At 40.9% G+C, this 17,998-nt stretch overlaps 1 protein-coding gene across 3 annotated transcripts in view; it reads left to right on the top strand.

Annotated features, from left to right (window-relative positions):
• Nucleotides 1-17,998, top strand: part of TRIM67 (tripartite motif containing 67) — a 35,971-nt gene that overhangs the window by 2,772 nt on the left and 15,201 nt on the right. For 2 of the 3 annotated variants that reach the window (XM_069852322.1, XM_069852323.1), the window contains exons 2-5: nucleotides 5,555-5,650; nucleotides 9,439-9,561; nucleotides 10,874-10,984; nucleotides 13,175-13,334. In XM_069852322.1, the coding sequence (XP_069708423.1) occupies nucleotides 5,555-5,650; nucleotides 9,439-9,561; nucleotides 10,874-10,984; nucleotides 13,175-13,334 (490 nt within the window). The remainder of the gene's footprint in view (nucleotides 1-5,554; nucleotides 5,651-9,438; nucleotides 9,562-10,873; nucleotides 10,985-13,174; nucleotides 13,335-17,998) is intronic. The other variant, XM_069852325.1, reaches the window with a different exon arrangement.

Below are 17,998 nucleotides of genomic sequence, written 5' to 3'. Positions count from 1 at the left end.
GTGGCTCGGAGCCACCTGAATGTTTTACACTGGGGAGCATGTTCAGGACCATCATGGGACATTGTGTTTTCTCCTGGGTCTCAAAGAGTTCTCCCCTCCCACTCAGATCCCAAAGAGACCAGGAGGAATGACTGGAGGGAACTCCATGACACAAAGATGAGTAAGGAGTTGTAGGATGGATAGGGTCTGGGGACAAGTAAAGCTTTTTCTGATTCACATGACGTCGCAGTCTGATTCCTGCTTCCCGGCAAGTGATAGTCCTTAGCCCTTTCTGGAGCCCCCATGGGATGACCAGAGCCAACTGCTTTGCAGCACAGGTGGTTTGTTGAGTTCTAGTACTCTTATTGTTAAAATAAGACTTTGCAACCATCTGAATAAAGAGCAGGACATGACTTTAGAAGTTGGGAAAGTGTATGAAGTTAGCTTATTCTTGCCAGGAACAGTGAACCCTGGGAAAATTATTAGTTAAAACACATCAATGTACTGAAGGGACTTACATACCTGAGCTCTGAGAGCAGTCCTTCAGGGCTGCTCCTGAAGTACTGAGGGGAAAGGCCTTTCCCCATAGCTGTGCAAAGAGAACTTGGCCAGCTCTGCAGGATTCCCTGCTTCTCACTCTCTGCTACAAAGAGATCCTTTCAGACACTGCAGGAGAGGACAAAGCCAAGTCTGGTCTCTCTGTCCATGCTGTGGGTCAGCACAAGCTACACTTAGACATTTGGCAAGGCAAAAAAAAAATCACTTTCAATTTTAACACTCAAAAAAGATACCCTTTGGGGTGTTCTACATAGTTTGTCCATCTGAGGAAGACAAATGTCAATACATGTTTCAGTCTGAATACTTGCTGCCAAGGGCTCAGCCATCTCCTCCTTATGTGGCAGGCATTTGTGCAAAGGAAATGTTTTCTTGGCTCAGAAGGAGCAGATTACAAATTTGCAGCTATTGCTACTTGTGCTAATGGCAGGATCCACTTCTGAGTGGAATTTTATTTTAATGATCAGGGACTGAGTTCACTGTGCAAGTGTGGTCAGTGCTTTGGAGTGTGAGAGGCCAGCTGTCTTATGGTCCTCCTTGATTTAAAACTGTTTAATGCATTTTGAACAATGTGATAAACTCTGGTATAATCAAGATGTGCAGTCAGTCATATTTTTTTTTGCCTACTGTCAAATATTGTCAAAAGAAAGAAGAAAACCCTGGTGGTTTGTGTTTTTACATCATTTTTTTTTCTAGGAGTGAGGTATCACAGAATGTGTTTTTCTTCTGATTTACAGATTCAATCAATGTGAAAAAAATATTCAAAATCAACTAATTTGTGGGCTCTAAAATTGTGCTCTTGTGAGTACTATTTTTCCCAGAACAATGTGTTTTGCAGAAAATACATATAATGGAACCATTAAGCCAGGCAGCATAAATCATCAGCTCACATTCATTCAGATAAATTGTTTTGGAATTAGGTACTTCTGCTTAGAGATAGTTTGCAGATACAGCAATATCTACAAGTTTATTACCTGTAGTTGCTTTGGCTAAACCATAAATTACTTACATTGAGTGGGATGCCAAACATAATTCAAGTTGCATGTGTTCTTTCCAGATGCTCCAGGCATGGCTGGTGGAAGGGATGCCTGTAAGCATTCTTAGCCCCGTAAATTTGTGGACTGACAGTTGTTTACCATCAGCTGATAAGTACCGGCTTATCTCCTTCTAAAGCCAGAGGCTGATATTCTTCACCTAGGAAAGGCTGCCAGAGCTGTTTCCCCACCTTTTGCAGTTTCATCCTGCACCAGCAAACTTGAACTAGTTTTTGTACTTGCCTCTGAAGGTGATTTTCCAGAGGTTCTGCCTGCCTTCAGCTTCAGAATCCATTACCCTTCCACTTCTATAACAACCATCTGTTCAACCTGCTTGACTACTCCTTTGCCTGGGCCATATGTAGTGATTTAGTGGCAAATAGAGTGTATAACCTTGTCCGTACAGTGCTTCAGAATGTGCAATGAAACATGTGTTTACCCTCAGCTGTACTGCTGGTGTGAAAGCTCTACAAGACTGGTTGGCTGCTGTTAGTGGTGCAGGTTTCCCCTGTACACGGCTGCATGCAACCTGTGCAATTAAAAATTGTGTGCAATAAAACCAGGGGCCCAATGGCATAAAACAGTGTAAATCCGCTGACTGGACTTTACTATATTCACTTGCATGAATTGTGCATCTAGACCAATAGTTTATGAAGTAAAACTGTGTACGTCTACTGCCAAAGTTAAGTCCTTTCAGGTCTTCATAACAAGAAAATCAACACTGAAATCTGCTGACAGATACAAGTTAATAAGCTTTTTGACCTACTATGAGGAGTGATGGCAAATGCATTTCAGCTATGCCCATTCTGAATTATATTGTATATATATGTATACAAACAACTCAAAATGCTGATAAAAAGGGACAGTTGTGTAGGTCTGTGACAGGTGAGCAGGCAGGTGGTTGAAGGCAAGTATCAGAGCCTGAACGCCTGCTTTTATTTGGCAGCCTAGAGGCTTGTGTTCCCAAAAACGAGGGCTGTTTCACAATTCAGCACCAGTGTAAGCTTATCTAATCAATAGTTAATCTGCTGCTAAAGAGAGATAGAGGGAAAACAAATTAAATGAGCATGAACTGTTCGGTTGAATAAAGATGTTGGCATTATCTGGTTCATTTTCTGAAATCAAAGGAAGCATCAGTCTTCCATACTCATCTGTGTTTAATTACTCACCCTCATTATTTCTCTGTTCTTGTAGCTGATAGAAGTAGAAACTTGGTATCCATCTCCAGCATCCACATTTTTGGTTGCAAGACCAGGTATTGAAGTAAGGATAACAGCAGGTAGAATACCATTTGTCAGGAGTTACTAATTGTCACAGTCAACGGAGTTTGTCACATTTCAGTTTGGCTTCCAGTAAATATTTCTGCATCAGGAAATATTGTTCTGAGTGTGCAAGGCATTTTTTATGGCTTGGTTGGTTTACTGAGGGCTTAGTCATATAGCTCCATTTGATTTTAATAGGAAATACATGGCTGAATTCCACTGCTTTGGAAGGTATCTTTTACAAATGCTTGGAAAAACAAGACTATTCTCTCTAAGTGGGTTTCACAAATGGAGATCTGTTCTCTTTGGCTTCATGCTGCAGTTGTCTTAATGCAACCACAGGTTTTAATGAACACAGCAATTTGCTTATGAGCCCTTTGAACAATGACATCGCTGAATTCCTATTGCAGCTCTTTGCAATGGGATTGTGCTGGGAGCCAGGCGTGACTGTGCTAATTGCCATCGTACATATGCCAGTTACGATTCCACTGCAGTGATTAAGTTTTCTATGGCTACTGTGATGCCCGTGTATAGCTTTTGGCTTTTCTTATCTAGTGAAATGCACTTTGAGATGATTTAGGGGCTAGGACAGGTATCAGTAAAGTGGAATTTTTACTTTTGTTGGGACTAACCATTGGATTTGATTTGAAAGAGCGGAGCCCTTGCCTCCCTGGGGCAAATTGTTGGGCCAGTCAAAGGCAGAGTGTACCATGCTTTTGCCACCTATTTCTTTCTCGCTTTGTCCCCAGCCACTTGGTCATATGCTGCTTCCACGTTGTCCTGCATCAGATTGATTAACCAAAGGGTCAAATGTGCCTTGTAGATAGAGCACTAAATGCAATCAAAAAGGATAGGCTTTAAACTCTGGCAACTGTGATCAGCCCATGGAGAGCTGATCTGGAAACCTGGTTATCTGATCTGGCAGAAGATGGGGACCCTTCCAAGGACTTAGAGTTTAGTTCTGTGACCTCAGGTACTGTTAATATTGAATATCATCACTTTAAATTTTTGTGAAGTGACAGGAGTTTGTATAAAAGAATATTAAATTTTCAAATATTGAGAAACCAGCAAGTAATGTGTTTTCCCATTATATTTTCTACAATTGAGTTGTAGTAAAGCATATCTTATTTTCAAATTTAGCACTGATGTAATACCCACAGCTAGACTAAAAGGAAAAAAAATTGTGTGAGTACGAGGAAAAAAACTCTAGGATGGCTGCTTTGTGTATAATTCAGTCCCAGCTTCCAGTCAGGGTTTATACTCACTTCCCACAGAGCCATGTGGGTTTAGGCATGTGCCTCTGGCTGTGTAAGGCTGCCTGCCTTGGAGCTAGGTTGTGAAATGCCCAGAAGGAGTTGCCAGGGACTGCTCTTCATTGTCCTGTGCGGATGAGTGAGCACAAAGGGAGGATGAGTAGGAGATATTCAGGCAGGAGGTAAGCTCAAAACTTTGGCAGCCTGAAGAAGTGAGCTTTTCAGGCATGGAGTGATTTTCTTCCCTCCAGGAGCAAAAGGGAAGCAGAGAACAAGTGGTGACTTACTGAATTTCAATTATTTCTCCTCCTAGAGGCTCATAACCTTTGTGCCTTCCAATCTACAAGGTTCTGTCTCAAGGCACACTCTGGTCCTAAGGAATCAAGAAGAGGAATTAGCCTTCTGAAAGCCCAACATAAGCAAAGATACTTCATTTTCCATTTTGTCATGTCAACTGTCACATCCATTTGGCAAGGATAATTAACTGGGCATTGGCAATCTGGTGGTTGCCAAGTCTACCTAAGGGGTAGACCCACAAAAAGTGTTTAACCTGCAGGACCATCATGATGGGACCTGTCTGGCCACTCTGTGTTATGTCTACACAGAGAAGTAGAGCTGGATCTGAGCTTGTCATGGGCTGACAAGTGGAGCAATACGGTTTCTGTAATAGCAGCAGGGCTTCCAGGGAAGTTACACCAATGCTGCTCCTGTCAGATCACAACAATTCTGGGTCTGCCTGCAGACAGAACCACCATCTCCTTCCTGTCTTGGAAGTCCATCAAGAAGCAGTTTGCTCATTCTAGAGGTCTCAGGTACCAGCTGAGCAAAGAGAATGTTGGGTCTTCAGTGTGGACTTAAAATAGATACAGTCCTTATTTCTCACAAGTCAAAAGTTAGAGGAAGGGTTTTTTTTTTCCCCCAACTTTTCCAGAAATATTCACCCTTTTGTTGAGTGGAGCATGGGAAGCTGGAGCCCCAAAGGGATATTACTGTAAAGTCTGAAAATGCAGATTTGTGTTTGAAGGCCTTGTGTATCTCAGCTTTGGTAGAGTCAGCCACATTTGTAAAAAAGTCAGACTTCAGTGAAAAAAGTGCTCTTTGCGAAAGCACTTGGGGATTTTTCAGCACAACAGATGCTCCTGTGTAAGTGTAAGACTATTATTTCCTTACATATGTGGGTAGCTGTCTAATAAAAAGATGTTTTGACTTACCAAGTCACTGCAATAAAGTGGAATGTGCAGACACAATACTTGACTGCTCCCACATGCATATTTCACCTCTATCAAATCTTATTACAATTAAAATCTTAACAATCCTTTTTCTAGCACAAACACTTTGTGCGTGTAAGAATACATGTGACTGTAAGTAAGCCTTTTAGCACATTATTAATCCTCAAAACCAAGGATTAGTAAGAAGCACATTTGCATTTTATCTCTAATTTTTTTCTATTTTCCCCTTTTTTTTCTTGCAGGCACAGCTGTCTCAGGCTTTAAATGGAGTTTCAGATAAAGCAAAGGAAGCTAAAGAATTTCTGGTTCAGCTGAAAAATTTATTGCAGCAGATCCAGGTAACTGTAGAATATTAGCTGTTTTGATAATACAGTAATCAATAGAACTGAGTGAATAATTTATTTGATTACTTTTTCTCCTGTGCCATTATCATCTTTCCTGGAAGCATCTAACCTTTCTTAAATGGATTTGCTAGGCAAAATTATTCATCAAATAATGCCTGCAAGCCCCTTTTAGCTTCTAGATTGTTTGCTGTTTATTGCAAGAAACTGATACTCAATACCGGACATCTGAGCTGTGTTGATTAGTGTCTGACTGAATCCATTGGTCATGCTTCTGGGCTTCTTCCTGACTGCAATTGCTTCATTTGGGCATTTAGGATAAGTTCTTATTTTAACACATTCAGAATTTACTACTTGTTTTTCATCTTGTATTTTCTAAAAATGTGCTCATTTCTGGACAAAATCCAGTCAACCTGTTTATTAGAGTATTTGTAGGAAGTCAAAACAAAGAAGAAACAGATGCTGCAAAATGTCATTTATTGAAGCAGAAGATATTTTCATGCCTATTATTGCTCAGCTTTTAATAGTCAGAAAAGGGCTCAGGGTGAGTGTAGTAATTGAGGGCACAAAACCAAAATTAAACAAGTCCCATTTTCAACCAAATTTAGACTCATCACTGCTGGAGGTCAGATGATCTTCAGGGTCCTTCTCACCTTGCAGAGTGTGGCTGGAAATCTGCTGCTGTAGTTTGAGCATCACACTGCCCAGGAGGGGACCCTTGTTATCCAAAGCAGCAATACTCTGCAGCCGTGGGTTTTCTGTTGGATGTATGTCCAGTGCTCCGTGACATGCTCACTCTTCTACTTGCTCGTCTGAGTGACAAGCAAGCCTTGTGTCTATAACTAAAAGAGAACCAAAGCAGAAATTAAAAAATCTGTATTTAGTTTAGAATTTAATAATTAAAGTATTAATACTTAATACTCCACTTAATACTCTAGATGATGAATTCCTGCTACAAATGCTGCCCAAGCTTTCAGATTTTCACAGGACAGTGTAGCTACCCACCCTCACAGTCTTCTTCAACCACCTGGGAGAGGGAAGAACCCAAAACTTGGGAACTGGTATAAAACAAACACATCTAACTGAAAGAAACCAATGTGGAGCCCACAGCTGGCACCTGTCACATGCCACGTTTTCATCACAGAGTAAAGTTTCTCTCAGCTGACTTTATCTAAAAATTAAGTAGCTCATCTAACCTAGTCATTAGGGCTTCTTTCGTTGTCCTAGGAGAATGAGAGGCACCTCTAGAGGGCACTTCTTCCTGCGAGTAGGAAAAACTATTTTAGGAAGCTCTTCCATAACACTAGCATATCAACAGTCTTTTCTTGAGTCATGTATTTCCATTAAAAATGTATTTTTCCCTCCTGAAACCTAAAGGTGGAATATTAGAACCATTTATGACTACGCTGTAAAATGTTTTAATGTGTTTCAATAAAATCACTGCCAAATTGCTCTGCATAGGGGAACTGCTACAATTAGATCAAAAGGCCAGGCCATTTCTTTGATGTTGCTCATTGCTTAAAATGGTAGCAGAGAACTCAGAAGAAGAAATTGTGTCCAGCAATCATCCTCTACCATTTAGGCATGTCCGGGCACAAAGCTGCGTCTAAGCCTCACATATTCAGCCAGTCTCCAACACAAGTCTGAGTGAGGACATCAAATTTCAGCAAACCAAAACGGCAAGACTAATCCGCTACGTATGTATTCATAAGTAAAACAAGGCAAGGGCATAACTCTGAGTGTTAAAGGGTGATCACCCACAGGGTTTTATCTTTAATGAGCTTTCTGGCATGGTTTTGTCTCATGACAAATTGCAGTCTTCCCAGATGATGCCTGAGCAGGATTTGATGATGGCAGATACCAGGGTATGCTTGTGGTAGGCAGGTTTGATACAAGCATGCTATTTTAGTGGAAAGAGTTTAGATGTGTCGTGAGCTGATTTGTGTCTTTTGCATCTGAACAAAAAAAAAAAAAAGGTTATTGGACTGTTACAGGCAGAAGAGATAGATGTAGCCTTAGTGTGTAGATTTATACCAAGAACCATCTCAAAGCAGGTTATTTCTAATAGAAGTCTTATGATGATTGCCACACACCCATACAGACCTTTACCCCTCAGCAAAAACATCGTTAAGATGTAAACAAAAAGGAGTGAGCAATATGTACATTATCCGCTCCCAATGCACAGCAGACCGGACAGCCATCTGCACTCTTTATTTCCTCTCTGAGTTTGCCAGAACTACCAGGAGCTGTGCTTTTTTCTTGCCTGGGGCAAATTCGTAATCTATTTTTCTTTTCCCTGCTTTTCAAACCTCGTTTCCTCCTCTTTTTTTCCTTCCCTTCTCCTTTCTGAGGTCACTTTTAAATCTTTTGGTCTCTTCTTTTCAGAAGCTGCCTGTTCCTCATTGGCCCTATTGCTTCCTTGCTCTTGGTTGTTGCTGTCATTATCTAATTTTCACATTTTCCTTTCTGCTGTAACAATTTCATCCTTTGTCACTTGAAAGAGGCACAGCACCAAACCCCATTTGATGTGTGAACAGAAAACAAGGAAAGAAATGATGCGCTACAGCCATTGACTGGTTCAGGCTTTGTACACAAACCAGCACATCAAGAGTAGCTGAATGGAAATGGGTTTATGGGGAAGTCGGGTGTGACATAAGCTGAAGGGGGAGAGAGGCAGACGGGAAGAGCCTAAGACAAACCTGTGAACAATAACTGAGCCGTCTGGTGTCTCTCCACCCACCCATCTTGCTGGCAGGTCTAGGACTATGTCTGGAGCTTCGCAGGGAAGAGTGGCTCTGCATCCCTCAGATGGAGAATGGGATGCATGCATCACAGCGAGGGAAAGTTGCTGAAAATTTTACTCTCAAAAGAATGAAGACAATGCAATGAACAGAAAAGAAGAGAAATGAGAAAATTCAGAAAATGAGACAGTAATGTGTTAGGGGTGTGTGACAGCTTTCCATGGAGATGCTTCTCCTTCAGCACATGTTTAAAATCTTTTCACATTTAATGCTCCTTGGGTTTTGTTTATTTGTTTGGTTTTTTTATAACTTGGGGTATATGGAGGAAAGCTGATAGAAAAGCTGAACACCTAAAGGAAAAAAGGGGCTTGAAAGCTTTCTACTTCTACTCTGACGAGCTGGGGAAGCAAGGGAGAGCCTCCCTTTGAATGGGTACTACAACATCAGTTCCATGCCCAGCAAAAGCCATCCCCAGGAGGAGGGGCAGCTCAGGACCTTGTAGTATCTACTCCAATTTCTACAGCTGCTGTGAGATTCTGTGATAGCAGGGTTTGTTCCCTGTTGATAGGACAGGAGTTTATGTAAGTCTAAATAATATACGAAATCTCAGTGATTTCTATCTGATTAATCTCCTTTCAATAAGCCTGCAGAGCAGATTCTGGTCCATAATTCTCTTCTAATTGCCATGATGTGGAGCCAGTGATTTCATAGTTGCTACAGTGGAATAATTAAAACAGAACGAAACAGAACTTTCTTATGTATATGTATGCACTGTGTGTGTTAGATTTAGCTTTTACATTATGTTGTACTACATCTGTTGTCCAGAAGATGCCAGTAAATTAGGGTTTTAAATAAGCCTGTTTTGTGGTGTAGCATCTTGCTTTTTCATTTTATAACATGCAGCTATTACTGGTACAGAAAGGCAACGGAAATGCCAGTCTTGAAAGGAAATCTTTTCTGAGTGGAAACTCAAGTAAGAATGAACAATAGCTTAAGGTGTAAAATATGGTTTCTTTTATGAGTATGACTCTCATCCTCTTCTAGGAGAATGGGTTGGATTATGAAGCCTGTCTTGTCGCTCAGTGTGATGCCTTGGTTGATGCGTTAACGCGACAAAAGGCAAAACTGCTCACAAAGGTGACCAAAGAACGTGAGCACAAGCTGAAGGTGAGTGGAGCACAACTTTCATCAGCTGAGCACAGCTGCTGATACCTGGCATTATAGTGCACTTTGTTAAGTCCCCAGTTCTTTACACCATGAAAACTTCAAATGACCAAATCTTGAAGTCCTTCAGCAGGTTCCAGTTCGGCAGTTTGGTGGATCTGTGCTTATACGTTTAAAATGAGGCATATACTTCAGCAGTTCGTTGAAGCAGGTCATCAGCCTTTATTTATCTGGTGGTCTGGGGCTATCTTTTGAGAGGTGCTTGTCAGTGAAACCTGTGTGGTTAGATTCTTCCAAATGCAAGAAAGTCCTTTTGCTCAAGTAAAATGTTGGCATTTTCGTGTCTTTTCAAAACTCTGAAATTCAGGCAAGCCACCTCTAAGAATCCATGCGCTTACTCAAAAGATATTAAAGCAATGCAGCAAGGTGAGGTGGGAGAAGATAGCTATAAATGGTTGAACGAGTGGCAGTCAAGAAATGTTTAAATGGGCGCATTTCTTGAAATGCTGAAATGTGTATGCGATTTTGAGGTATTATGGTGCCAGTAACATTCATAGGATCTAAGACAGAATGAAAAATTGCAGTGAATAATCCAACATAGCAAACAATGAATAAAATCAACCTGAGATCAGCATTTAACCCGCCTTTGCTTAACAAGAACCAGCATTTAGTACATAAATAGTAACAACACAGCTAATCCTGCGGTTTATTAATGTTAGGCTGTTGTACCTCAGGAGTTGTGCCACCAAGAACAGGGCTGTGGGGCCTAGTCTACAGTCATGTAGTAGCAGAATCAAGTCCAAAATCCAGAAAAATGAGATACGGCTTTTTTATTTCTTAATCCCAGCAATGCATTCTTAAGCAGATCAGAATCAATGGCTAATTATGAAGAGAATGGTAGAGTATAAGCTCCAAGAAAACACTCCTGCAATTATCCTCTATAATATTTCCCTTTTAAGCGAAGTATTTTTTGAAAGCTCAAATTTTTGTGAAAGCGTGATTTTGAATGTGAATACTGCAAATGCAGAAACATGTTCTGTGCTCTTTCTGCCTTGAGCAAGTCTGATCTTTGAGCAGTTAATCTGCTCTGAAAATTGAGATTCCCTGTGCACAACATTTTGCCAAGCTAATTATCGATATTTACAATACAGAGCAAGTGAGTGTAGCTGATGGAGATATGGCAATGGCCATATGGCAGCTAAATTAAGCATAGCTTTAACACACTCTTGCATTCATCGTCTCTTCTGAAATAATCTTACACAAGTCGCTGTAAGCTGAGGCAGTCATCATAACTATACTGATACTTGTTTTCCAGGTTGTTTGGGACCAGATAAATCACTGTACACTGAAGCTACGCCAGTCAACGGGGCTTATGGAGTACTGCCTAGAAGTTATCAAAGAAAATGATCCCTCTGGGTTTTTACAGGTATCTTTCTTTCCAATGTTCTGGGGGAAAAAAAAGTAAAGACATTAAAGTTAAATCTAAAAATGTACACCTGTGCTCACTAGCCACTCCCCCCTCCAAGGCAGGTACACCTTAACTACCATTAGTGCTGTCTAAAAGCTCAGATAGTCTGGTGACTACATCAATGTGCCAGCAGAGGGATGGCTTTGAACAGCTGCTCTCTGACTGAGATGTGGAGGTAGCAGTCACTCCACTTCCTTGACTGCTGATGCCTTCCCCTTGCCAGCCTTTCCTTCTGGGATGAAAGAGAGATTCTATGCAGTTAATGATAACTTTCTGCAGAATATTATTTTATTCTTATCTGAGAAACCCAACACAGGGCCTCACAGAGTTCTCTGGTCAATTTGGAAAGATCTGTGTTTAAGCAGAGTAGTGCCTCTCCCCTTTTTGCTTCTCTCCTTTGCATTACTCTTTCCCATGTGAAAGAGTTCTCTCATCTTCTCCCCCACGAGGAAATCCAACCTAAGGGACTGCATGTGGCTTTGCTTTACTGGGGTTGTTGCACGTCGCAAGGCTACAAGACCTGTCTTGTAGCTGAAGGATCCAGCTATCTCCTCTTTGCAAAATACAGCCTAGCCAAAAATTGCCTTAATTTGCAGGGTATTGTTTCTTAGGGGCACATAGTGAAAGCGTTTGTTGATGAGATAAAACACATCAGTTTTATTGTCCAATTAATTCTATTGTTTTTATTAATTATTTTATTTTACCCTATTTGTACTGTTGCCTTATGAATTGCCTAAGAAGAAAGGCAAATCAAACAAAATGATCAGTACCTGGCTGTCAGCTGAACAAGGCAGGCTGCACACACGAATGCATGAACGTCATGGGGCTGTCATGGCATTCCTGAACACCAGGATGAGAATTAGCCAACTTAAACTTATTAGAACTCCAAATTGATTGTTACTCTCAGGTCTGGTATCAAGCAAGAGTGAGGAATGTGTGGTGTTTATTAATCTCAAGACTACACAGGTTTTATCAGGCTGTCTGTTGGATACTGCAGGACAAATGAAACCTTTAGGTCTTATCTGCGTGCGAGCTAGATACATGCTTTGTTTACATTTCAGGTTACTTTTCCTGTTACTTTTGTGGCTTCTTTCTTTGCAGTCACCTTTTATTAAAAAGAAAAATAAGGCTTTTATTTTTATCTTTTCCTGGTTTATCTAATGACGCTTTCAAGGCAACCAGCAAACACTGGGACACTGCATGACTTAGGGCAGCCACTTCTGCAGCCTGGACATTGAAACACAGCCAAGGGATCCAGCATCCCAGGAAGCAACTCCAAGGTTGTAGGAAGGCTATAAGATGCTTCTCCACTTACTGCACAGACTGATTACGAGCTGTTGATGCAAGAGAGTCAATACAGGAGTGTCATCTAGTAAGAGTAATGAGGAAACGTATCCGAACTCCTGCAAGAAAAAAAACTCCCTAACTTATCCAGAAGAAAATTCTGCTCCCTGTGATTTACAGGAAGCTTACTGGGAAAGATTCCAGACATCCAAATGTCAACTTTACTGAGCTCAAGGACAGTTGTCATTGATTTCTGCAGAGATGGGATTTCACTTCCAGATGAGTCCATTGCAGTCATCTTAGTCTGGCTTTTGGCTTAATTGTCTGTGAGTTGAGCTAGAACAAAGCTGTAGAACTGCAATTCAGTTTTGATGTAATAATAGAAAATCCATCATATTTTTCTGACTTCTATCTGACAACTTATCACCCTCACTGTAAGAAATATGTACCTTCTTTCCCATGTGATTTTTTAATTCCTTTCAGCTTGCATTCACTGAATCACCTCTGCTGAAGACCCTGCAACATTTAAGCCTGTCTTTGTGCAACTGCTGTTTAAACAGGAGAGCAAAACTTACTGTGCATATCAGAGAACAGAAGGCAGAAGTATATGTGGTATTCAGAGGCATAATTCGTAACATAATCTTAACAGGCTTTATAACTGCAATTTTTATTTTCCTACCCTGAGTTTTGTTTTGAAAAGACAAGACGACAGGATGCATCAGAAATGGAACTCACCCCAAAATGACCAGATCCTGTCTCAGCTGTCATATTCCTGGTTTCATTTTGCTGTATTTACCTCACAGACATTCTCACTTTTGATGTGTGTACCTGCCATTTCATTATAAGCCTGATACTCTCTTTCAGATTTCGGATGCTTTAATCAAGCGTGTTCAGGTATCTCAGGAACAGTGGGTCAAAGGAGCCTTGGAGCCCAAAGTGTCTGCTGAGTTTGACTTGACTCTGGATAGTGAACCTTTACTGCAGTCAATTCACCAGCTGGATTTTATTCAGATGAAATGTAGGGGTGAGCTTTTATGATTTTCTTTTTTTTTTCTGTTTTTTCATGCATGTGTTGAAACAGTGGTGGGAAGAAGGGAGACATAGAGGGAGGAGAGAGGAATGAATTGAAATTGCTGGATAGTTTTAAAAGGTTTTTAAGTACATTCAGATTACTGTGTTTTTCCTGGAAAGGTGTGCTCACCTCACATGCAGTGACCTGAACAAGCTCAGACAGTGATATCGGGTTCAGTTAAAGATTTGAAATGATAAATTCTTGAGATTAAGGCTGTCTGTCAGCTTTGAAGATTAAAAAGACAGTAGCTGCATGAAACTTTATGCCATTTTTCAGCTTTCCTCTGTTTAACATCGTTAATGCAAAATACCAATTATACCTATCTTGTCAGGAACAGCTGAAGTAGTAATTAAACACATACACACACACATGCTTGATAGGGGGAAAAAAAAGCCACCTTTGACTTGTATCTGGACTGTGCTGCGAACAGTGCCCGGGTTAAAAAAAAAAAATCATGAAGCAGAGATTCACAAGGGTAAAGTAGCTCCATGGCTGTACCCTTCCTTGATGCCAGGTATCTGAATGATCCCAAGAGACACACTAAAGTGACAGGAGGTTAAAAAAAAGTATTTAAAAGCAGAAATTGATGAACAGTGGATGCCATTGGCAAAAAAGAAACCCAACTAACATCATGTGCTTGTAGTGAGTTTGTTTTGTATGGGGCAAAATGAGAACTGCATCAGAATTAGATAGATCTGTAGACCAGCTAGATTTGAAGGCCATTGTTGTCCCTGGGAATGATGCCATTAGCTTCCCTCAGTGGTGATTCAAGCCTTAATTATACATGTGGGTTGCAGAGTAGAGGCTGCCAGAGGTCAGTGAATGAGTTAAGGATAATCGTGTCATGATGCCGGATGTGCTTTTTTATGACTTCAAGCAAGCAGAAAGATTTCTGTTTGGTTTATCTGTCCTCTCTGGGACTAATTCTGAGCCTAAGAGACCCAAGATGAAGTAATTTAAGGCGATAAATATGCAGAGAAGCAAGGATTAAAAGTTAGAGGCTTACCAAGGATGTTTTTACATCTTAGCAGAAATGGGTTGCATTAAAGTAACACAAAAAATACCTGTGAACTGCTCATTTAAAATGTTATTGGCCAGGAAAGCGGTGTCAAGACAGAAAGAATATCACTGGTAAAAGTCTGAATGCTGCCTGCACTTGTCTGCTTAAATCAGTCTGTATTTAATGCTGGCCATACTTCTTGTTAAATATATTTAATAGTAATCTTCCTCCACTCTTCTTCCCAAACATATTGAGAATTTAGTGAAACTATCTATTTAGATAGTGCTAATTAACCACAGGTCACTCGAGGTCAGAGCAGCTTAAGTATTTGGCTTCTGGACATTCATCTGGCTTTAAGCTTGAAGACTTAGCAACTTTGAGGCAGATTCACTGGAGCTTCATGACAGATAGTGCTGTCTGCTGATGCCCTCATTTGTCATATAACCGCAGTGAAGCTCTGGTACTCAGCTAGACATGGTCTGAGGAGCACAGAAGAGGACAGGACTGTTTCTGCCCAAGCTTCCACAGAGCTTACCAACACCCTTGAGCTTTGCTCTCCAGGTGCATCTTAACAGTTAGACCTCAGGAAGGGCTTTTCCTTGAGCTATCATGACCTTGACCAGGGAATACCTGCTGCATATCTTATCAGGTTGGTTAGAATAACTAGCATAACAATGTATGCATCATGCAAGGAATGGTTAAAATACCATTTATCCTGGCCACCATTCCTTCATAAGGGAATACATTATTTCTCCTCACACATCTGTGTGCCCAAGCAGCATAAACCACCAACTGGTCCCAAGATAGTATTCATAGGTATTGAGGTTTGTTTATATATACAGGCATATTTATATTTTTCAGTTGATGACTGCACATCTTTTTGCATTTGAACTGCTCAGTGTGACACTTTAGCATTTTCTTTCTGAAATTTACCTTCATGACCTCAAACAGCTGTACATTGTCTTCTGAGACACTGTGGTCTTACGTCTAGAAATACAGGTATAGAAAGTAAGCAACTCAATCGAAATCTACATGTCTCTTCGCATCTGGTTCTTTTTCTCCAATCCTACCTATCCCAGCACACCAGGAAGTCATCAGTCTTTGCCAGCTGTTAGTGTTGAGGAGACTGGAATTAAAACACTATACTGGTTGATCTAACCAGAGCGGATGCATTAGAGGCATCAGAGAAGGTCTGTAAAGAGAGTTTTGGGGAAATGTAGGAGAATAGGGCCAGTGTGGCTTTTGCAGTTATCAGCTGTTTTGTTCCAAAAGCTTTGCAATGTAAGATCTGTGCTATTGTTATCAATGCTTAGTGCATGACTGGATTTCTATTTTATTTTCAAACTCTGGCCTCATTCAACTTCAGTGAGCTTTCAAGGGTCATTTAGAGTGAAAGCATGCTTGTAAGTAAACATTGATTCACTGTGTTAGACAAAGAAGAATGAAAATAAGAACAAATCACATTACATTTGCCTTGATGACTTGTTCATGTACCTCACCGGTGAACTCTGTATAAGCCCATATCTAAAGCTAATCTTAATAAATAAAGATCAAGGGGTGTATTTTTCTTTTTTACAGAAAGAAAAAGCGATTTAGTAACAAATTAAATATGCAGAAATGTCATGGGTGCAGAAGTAATGCTTAAGCGGTCATGTTGACCAGAGGTTCTCACTGATAGTCCTTTGGCAGGAGTCCCACGCTCCCCAGGCTAGCTGACCTACTGAGCACACAGGCAGCTCTAGTAATTGGTGGCATTTTGAGCTTTCCCAGATCCCATTCCTCTGTCCATGTTTTCTTTTCTCTATTACTTTTTCCAAGTTCCTCAGCATAAAATTCCTGTCCTCTTTGATGACTGGCTCAATGTGTTCATCAGATTTCCTCAGTTCAAGCTCTGGGCACAGGCAAAAGTGTGTTCCAGAGTTGTTTTAAGCAGCTAGAACTGTCATGAAATCTTGGTTTGCTGTAAAATGGAGACTAGGTATAGAAGGGGTAAAACATAGCTACTTTCTACTTTTCTGTACCACCTCTGAATACTCACTACTATGCCCTTCTCCTTGTCAGGAGTGACTCCTTCCCCCTTCTGCAAACCAGGCCAGGAAGATTCCCCAGACACGTCTCCTGCTACAAATCTTTCCGCTTCTCCAGCCATGAGCTGTACAGCCCTGATAATGAAATAGTAACTGTTTCATCATAGGCTTTATCCCTGGTTCTGTAGCTCTGCATCATGGACCTGGTATTTGCCAGTGGTCTTTTCTTCTTTTTCGATAACACTGTAGGGCACTTATTACAGCAGTGACTAAGGCTATTAGAGGGCCATACTGCAGTGCTGGAGGAGGTTGAGGTTTTCATGTTTCTGAAAGTCCTATTCATTTATTGCAGTTAGTCCTTTAAAAATCAGTCTGGGAAAGTGGAGAGCACTGTTGCACAACTTGCTTTTCAAGGGGAAAAATAACAGACAGCATCTTAGAGCAGCCCTCCTCTACCCTGAGAGGAGATCAGCTGTGAGATGCGCTAAGCAATGTGGTTATGAAACTCCTGAGTTGACATGAGACATCAGTATCACATTTTTTAGCTAAGTGTGACCCACATAAAGCACTTTTCAAATAGCCAGACATCACTCAGACTCATTAATAGGTCTTGCTGTGCCAATGCAGTGTCACTTCTCCCTTTATATTTTTAAACTTTTCCTTCAAAAACTCTCTAGAGGACTTTAAGTTGAATGAGAATTGGAACAGCACTGTAATTTAACATCTGAACCTTCTTTTTTTTCTGACAGTTAGCCTATATTTTTCTTTTCTTAATCCTGTCCCATTGCTCTTCACGATGAAGTATGCACTGGCATCCTGATTATTCAACTTGCTTTGCATTCTCCTATGACTTTCACAACAAATGTTCACCTTTTCTCCTCCTAGAGGGAATCTGAGGTCAAGGCAAATCTCTGCCTATCCGTGTCCAGGGAAGGAGGCAGGAGGGCATGCACAGTGAGTGTCACCCAGCAAAGCTGCACAGCTTCTTGGTGGGAGCATCTAACCCTTCCTTCAGCTTCTGCAGGTCGTGCAGTTCAGGGCACACGCTGGCCTGAAGGCAGTAGGAGGCTGATAAGGATTACTCACAAAAATTTATATGTCCAGTGACATGGTAAAGAAGCCCAGGCGCTTCACTGTGTGTGACTCTGACATGCAGGGCCAAAATTCACACTGCTGCTGGGAAATGGGAACAACAGCATTTTACCATATGAATGCATATTCTAATCCTAGATGGCATTCTTATTTCTGTAATTGAGAGAGACTTGTAAAACACTTGCGTGCCCCAAAAATTCTGCTTTTTTTTTTTTTTCAGTGTTACGCATTACCTGAACAGTCCCTGAAATCCTCCCATCAGTGTTCCTAGAAGATTTTTGCAGGGAGGTGAAGAGTTTAGGGGTTTATTCAGAATTGAAGGGCTGCTGTCTATTTTGCACATTATAAAGTTCAGGAATTAGGTTTTCATCTGGTTTTGCTAAAAGGAGTCTCAGAAGTGGGAAGGATTCAGCAAGTGCTTCCTGAGAGGGTTAACCGGTTAGCTAAAGAGACAGGAGTGTAGATAGCTGATACAGCCCTATCTTCTCCCGAGCTCA

This window comes from Phaenicophaeus curvirostris, chromosome 2 (genome assembly GCF_032191515.1).
Source record: "Phaenicophaeus curvirostris isolate KB17595 chromosome 2, BPBGC_Pcur_1.0, whole genome shotgun sequence".
In the NCBI taxonomy this organism is placed as follows: Eukaryota; Metazoa; Chordata; class Aves; order Cuculiformes; family Cuculidae; genus Phaenicophaeus; species Phaenicophaeus curvirostris.
The sequence above is the reverse complement of the archived record's forward strand: the minus strand, read 5'-3'. Positions and strand labels throughout refer to the sequence as shown.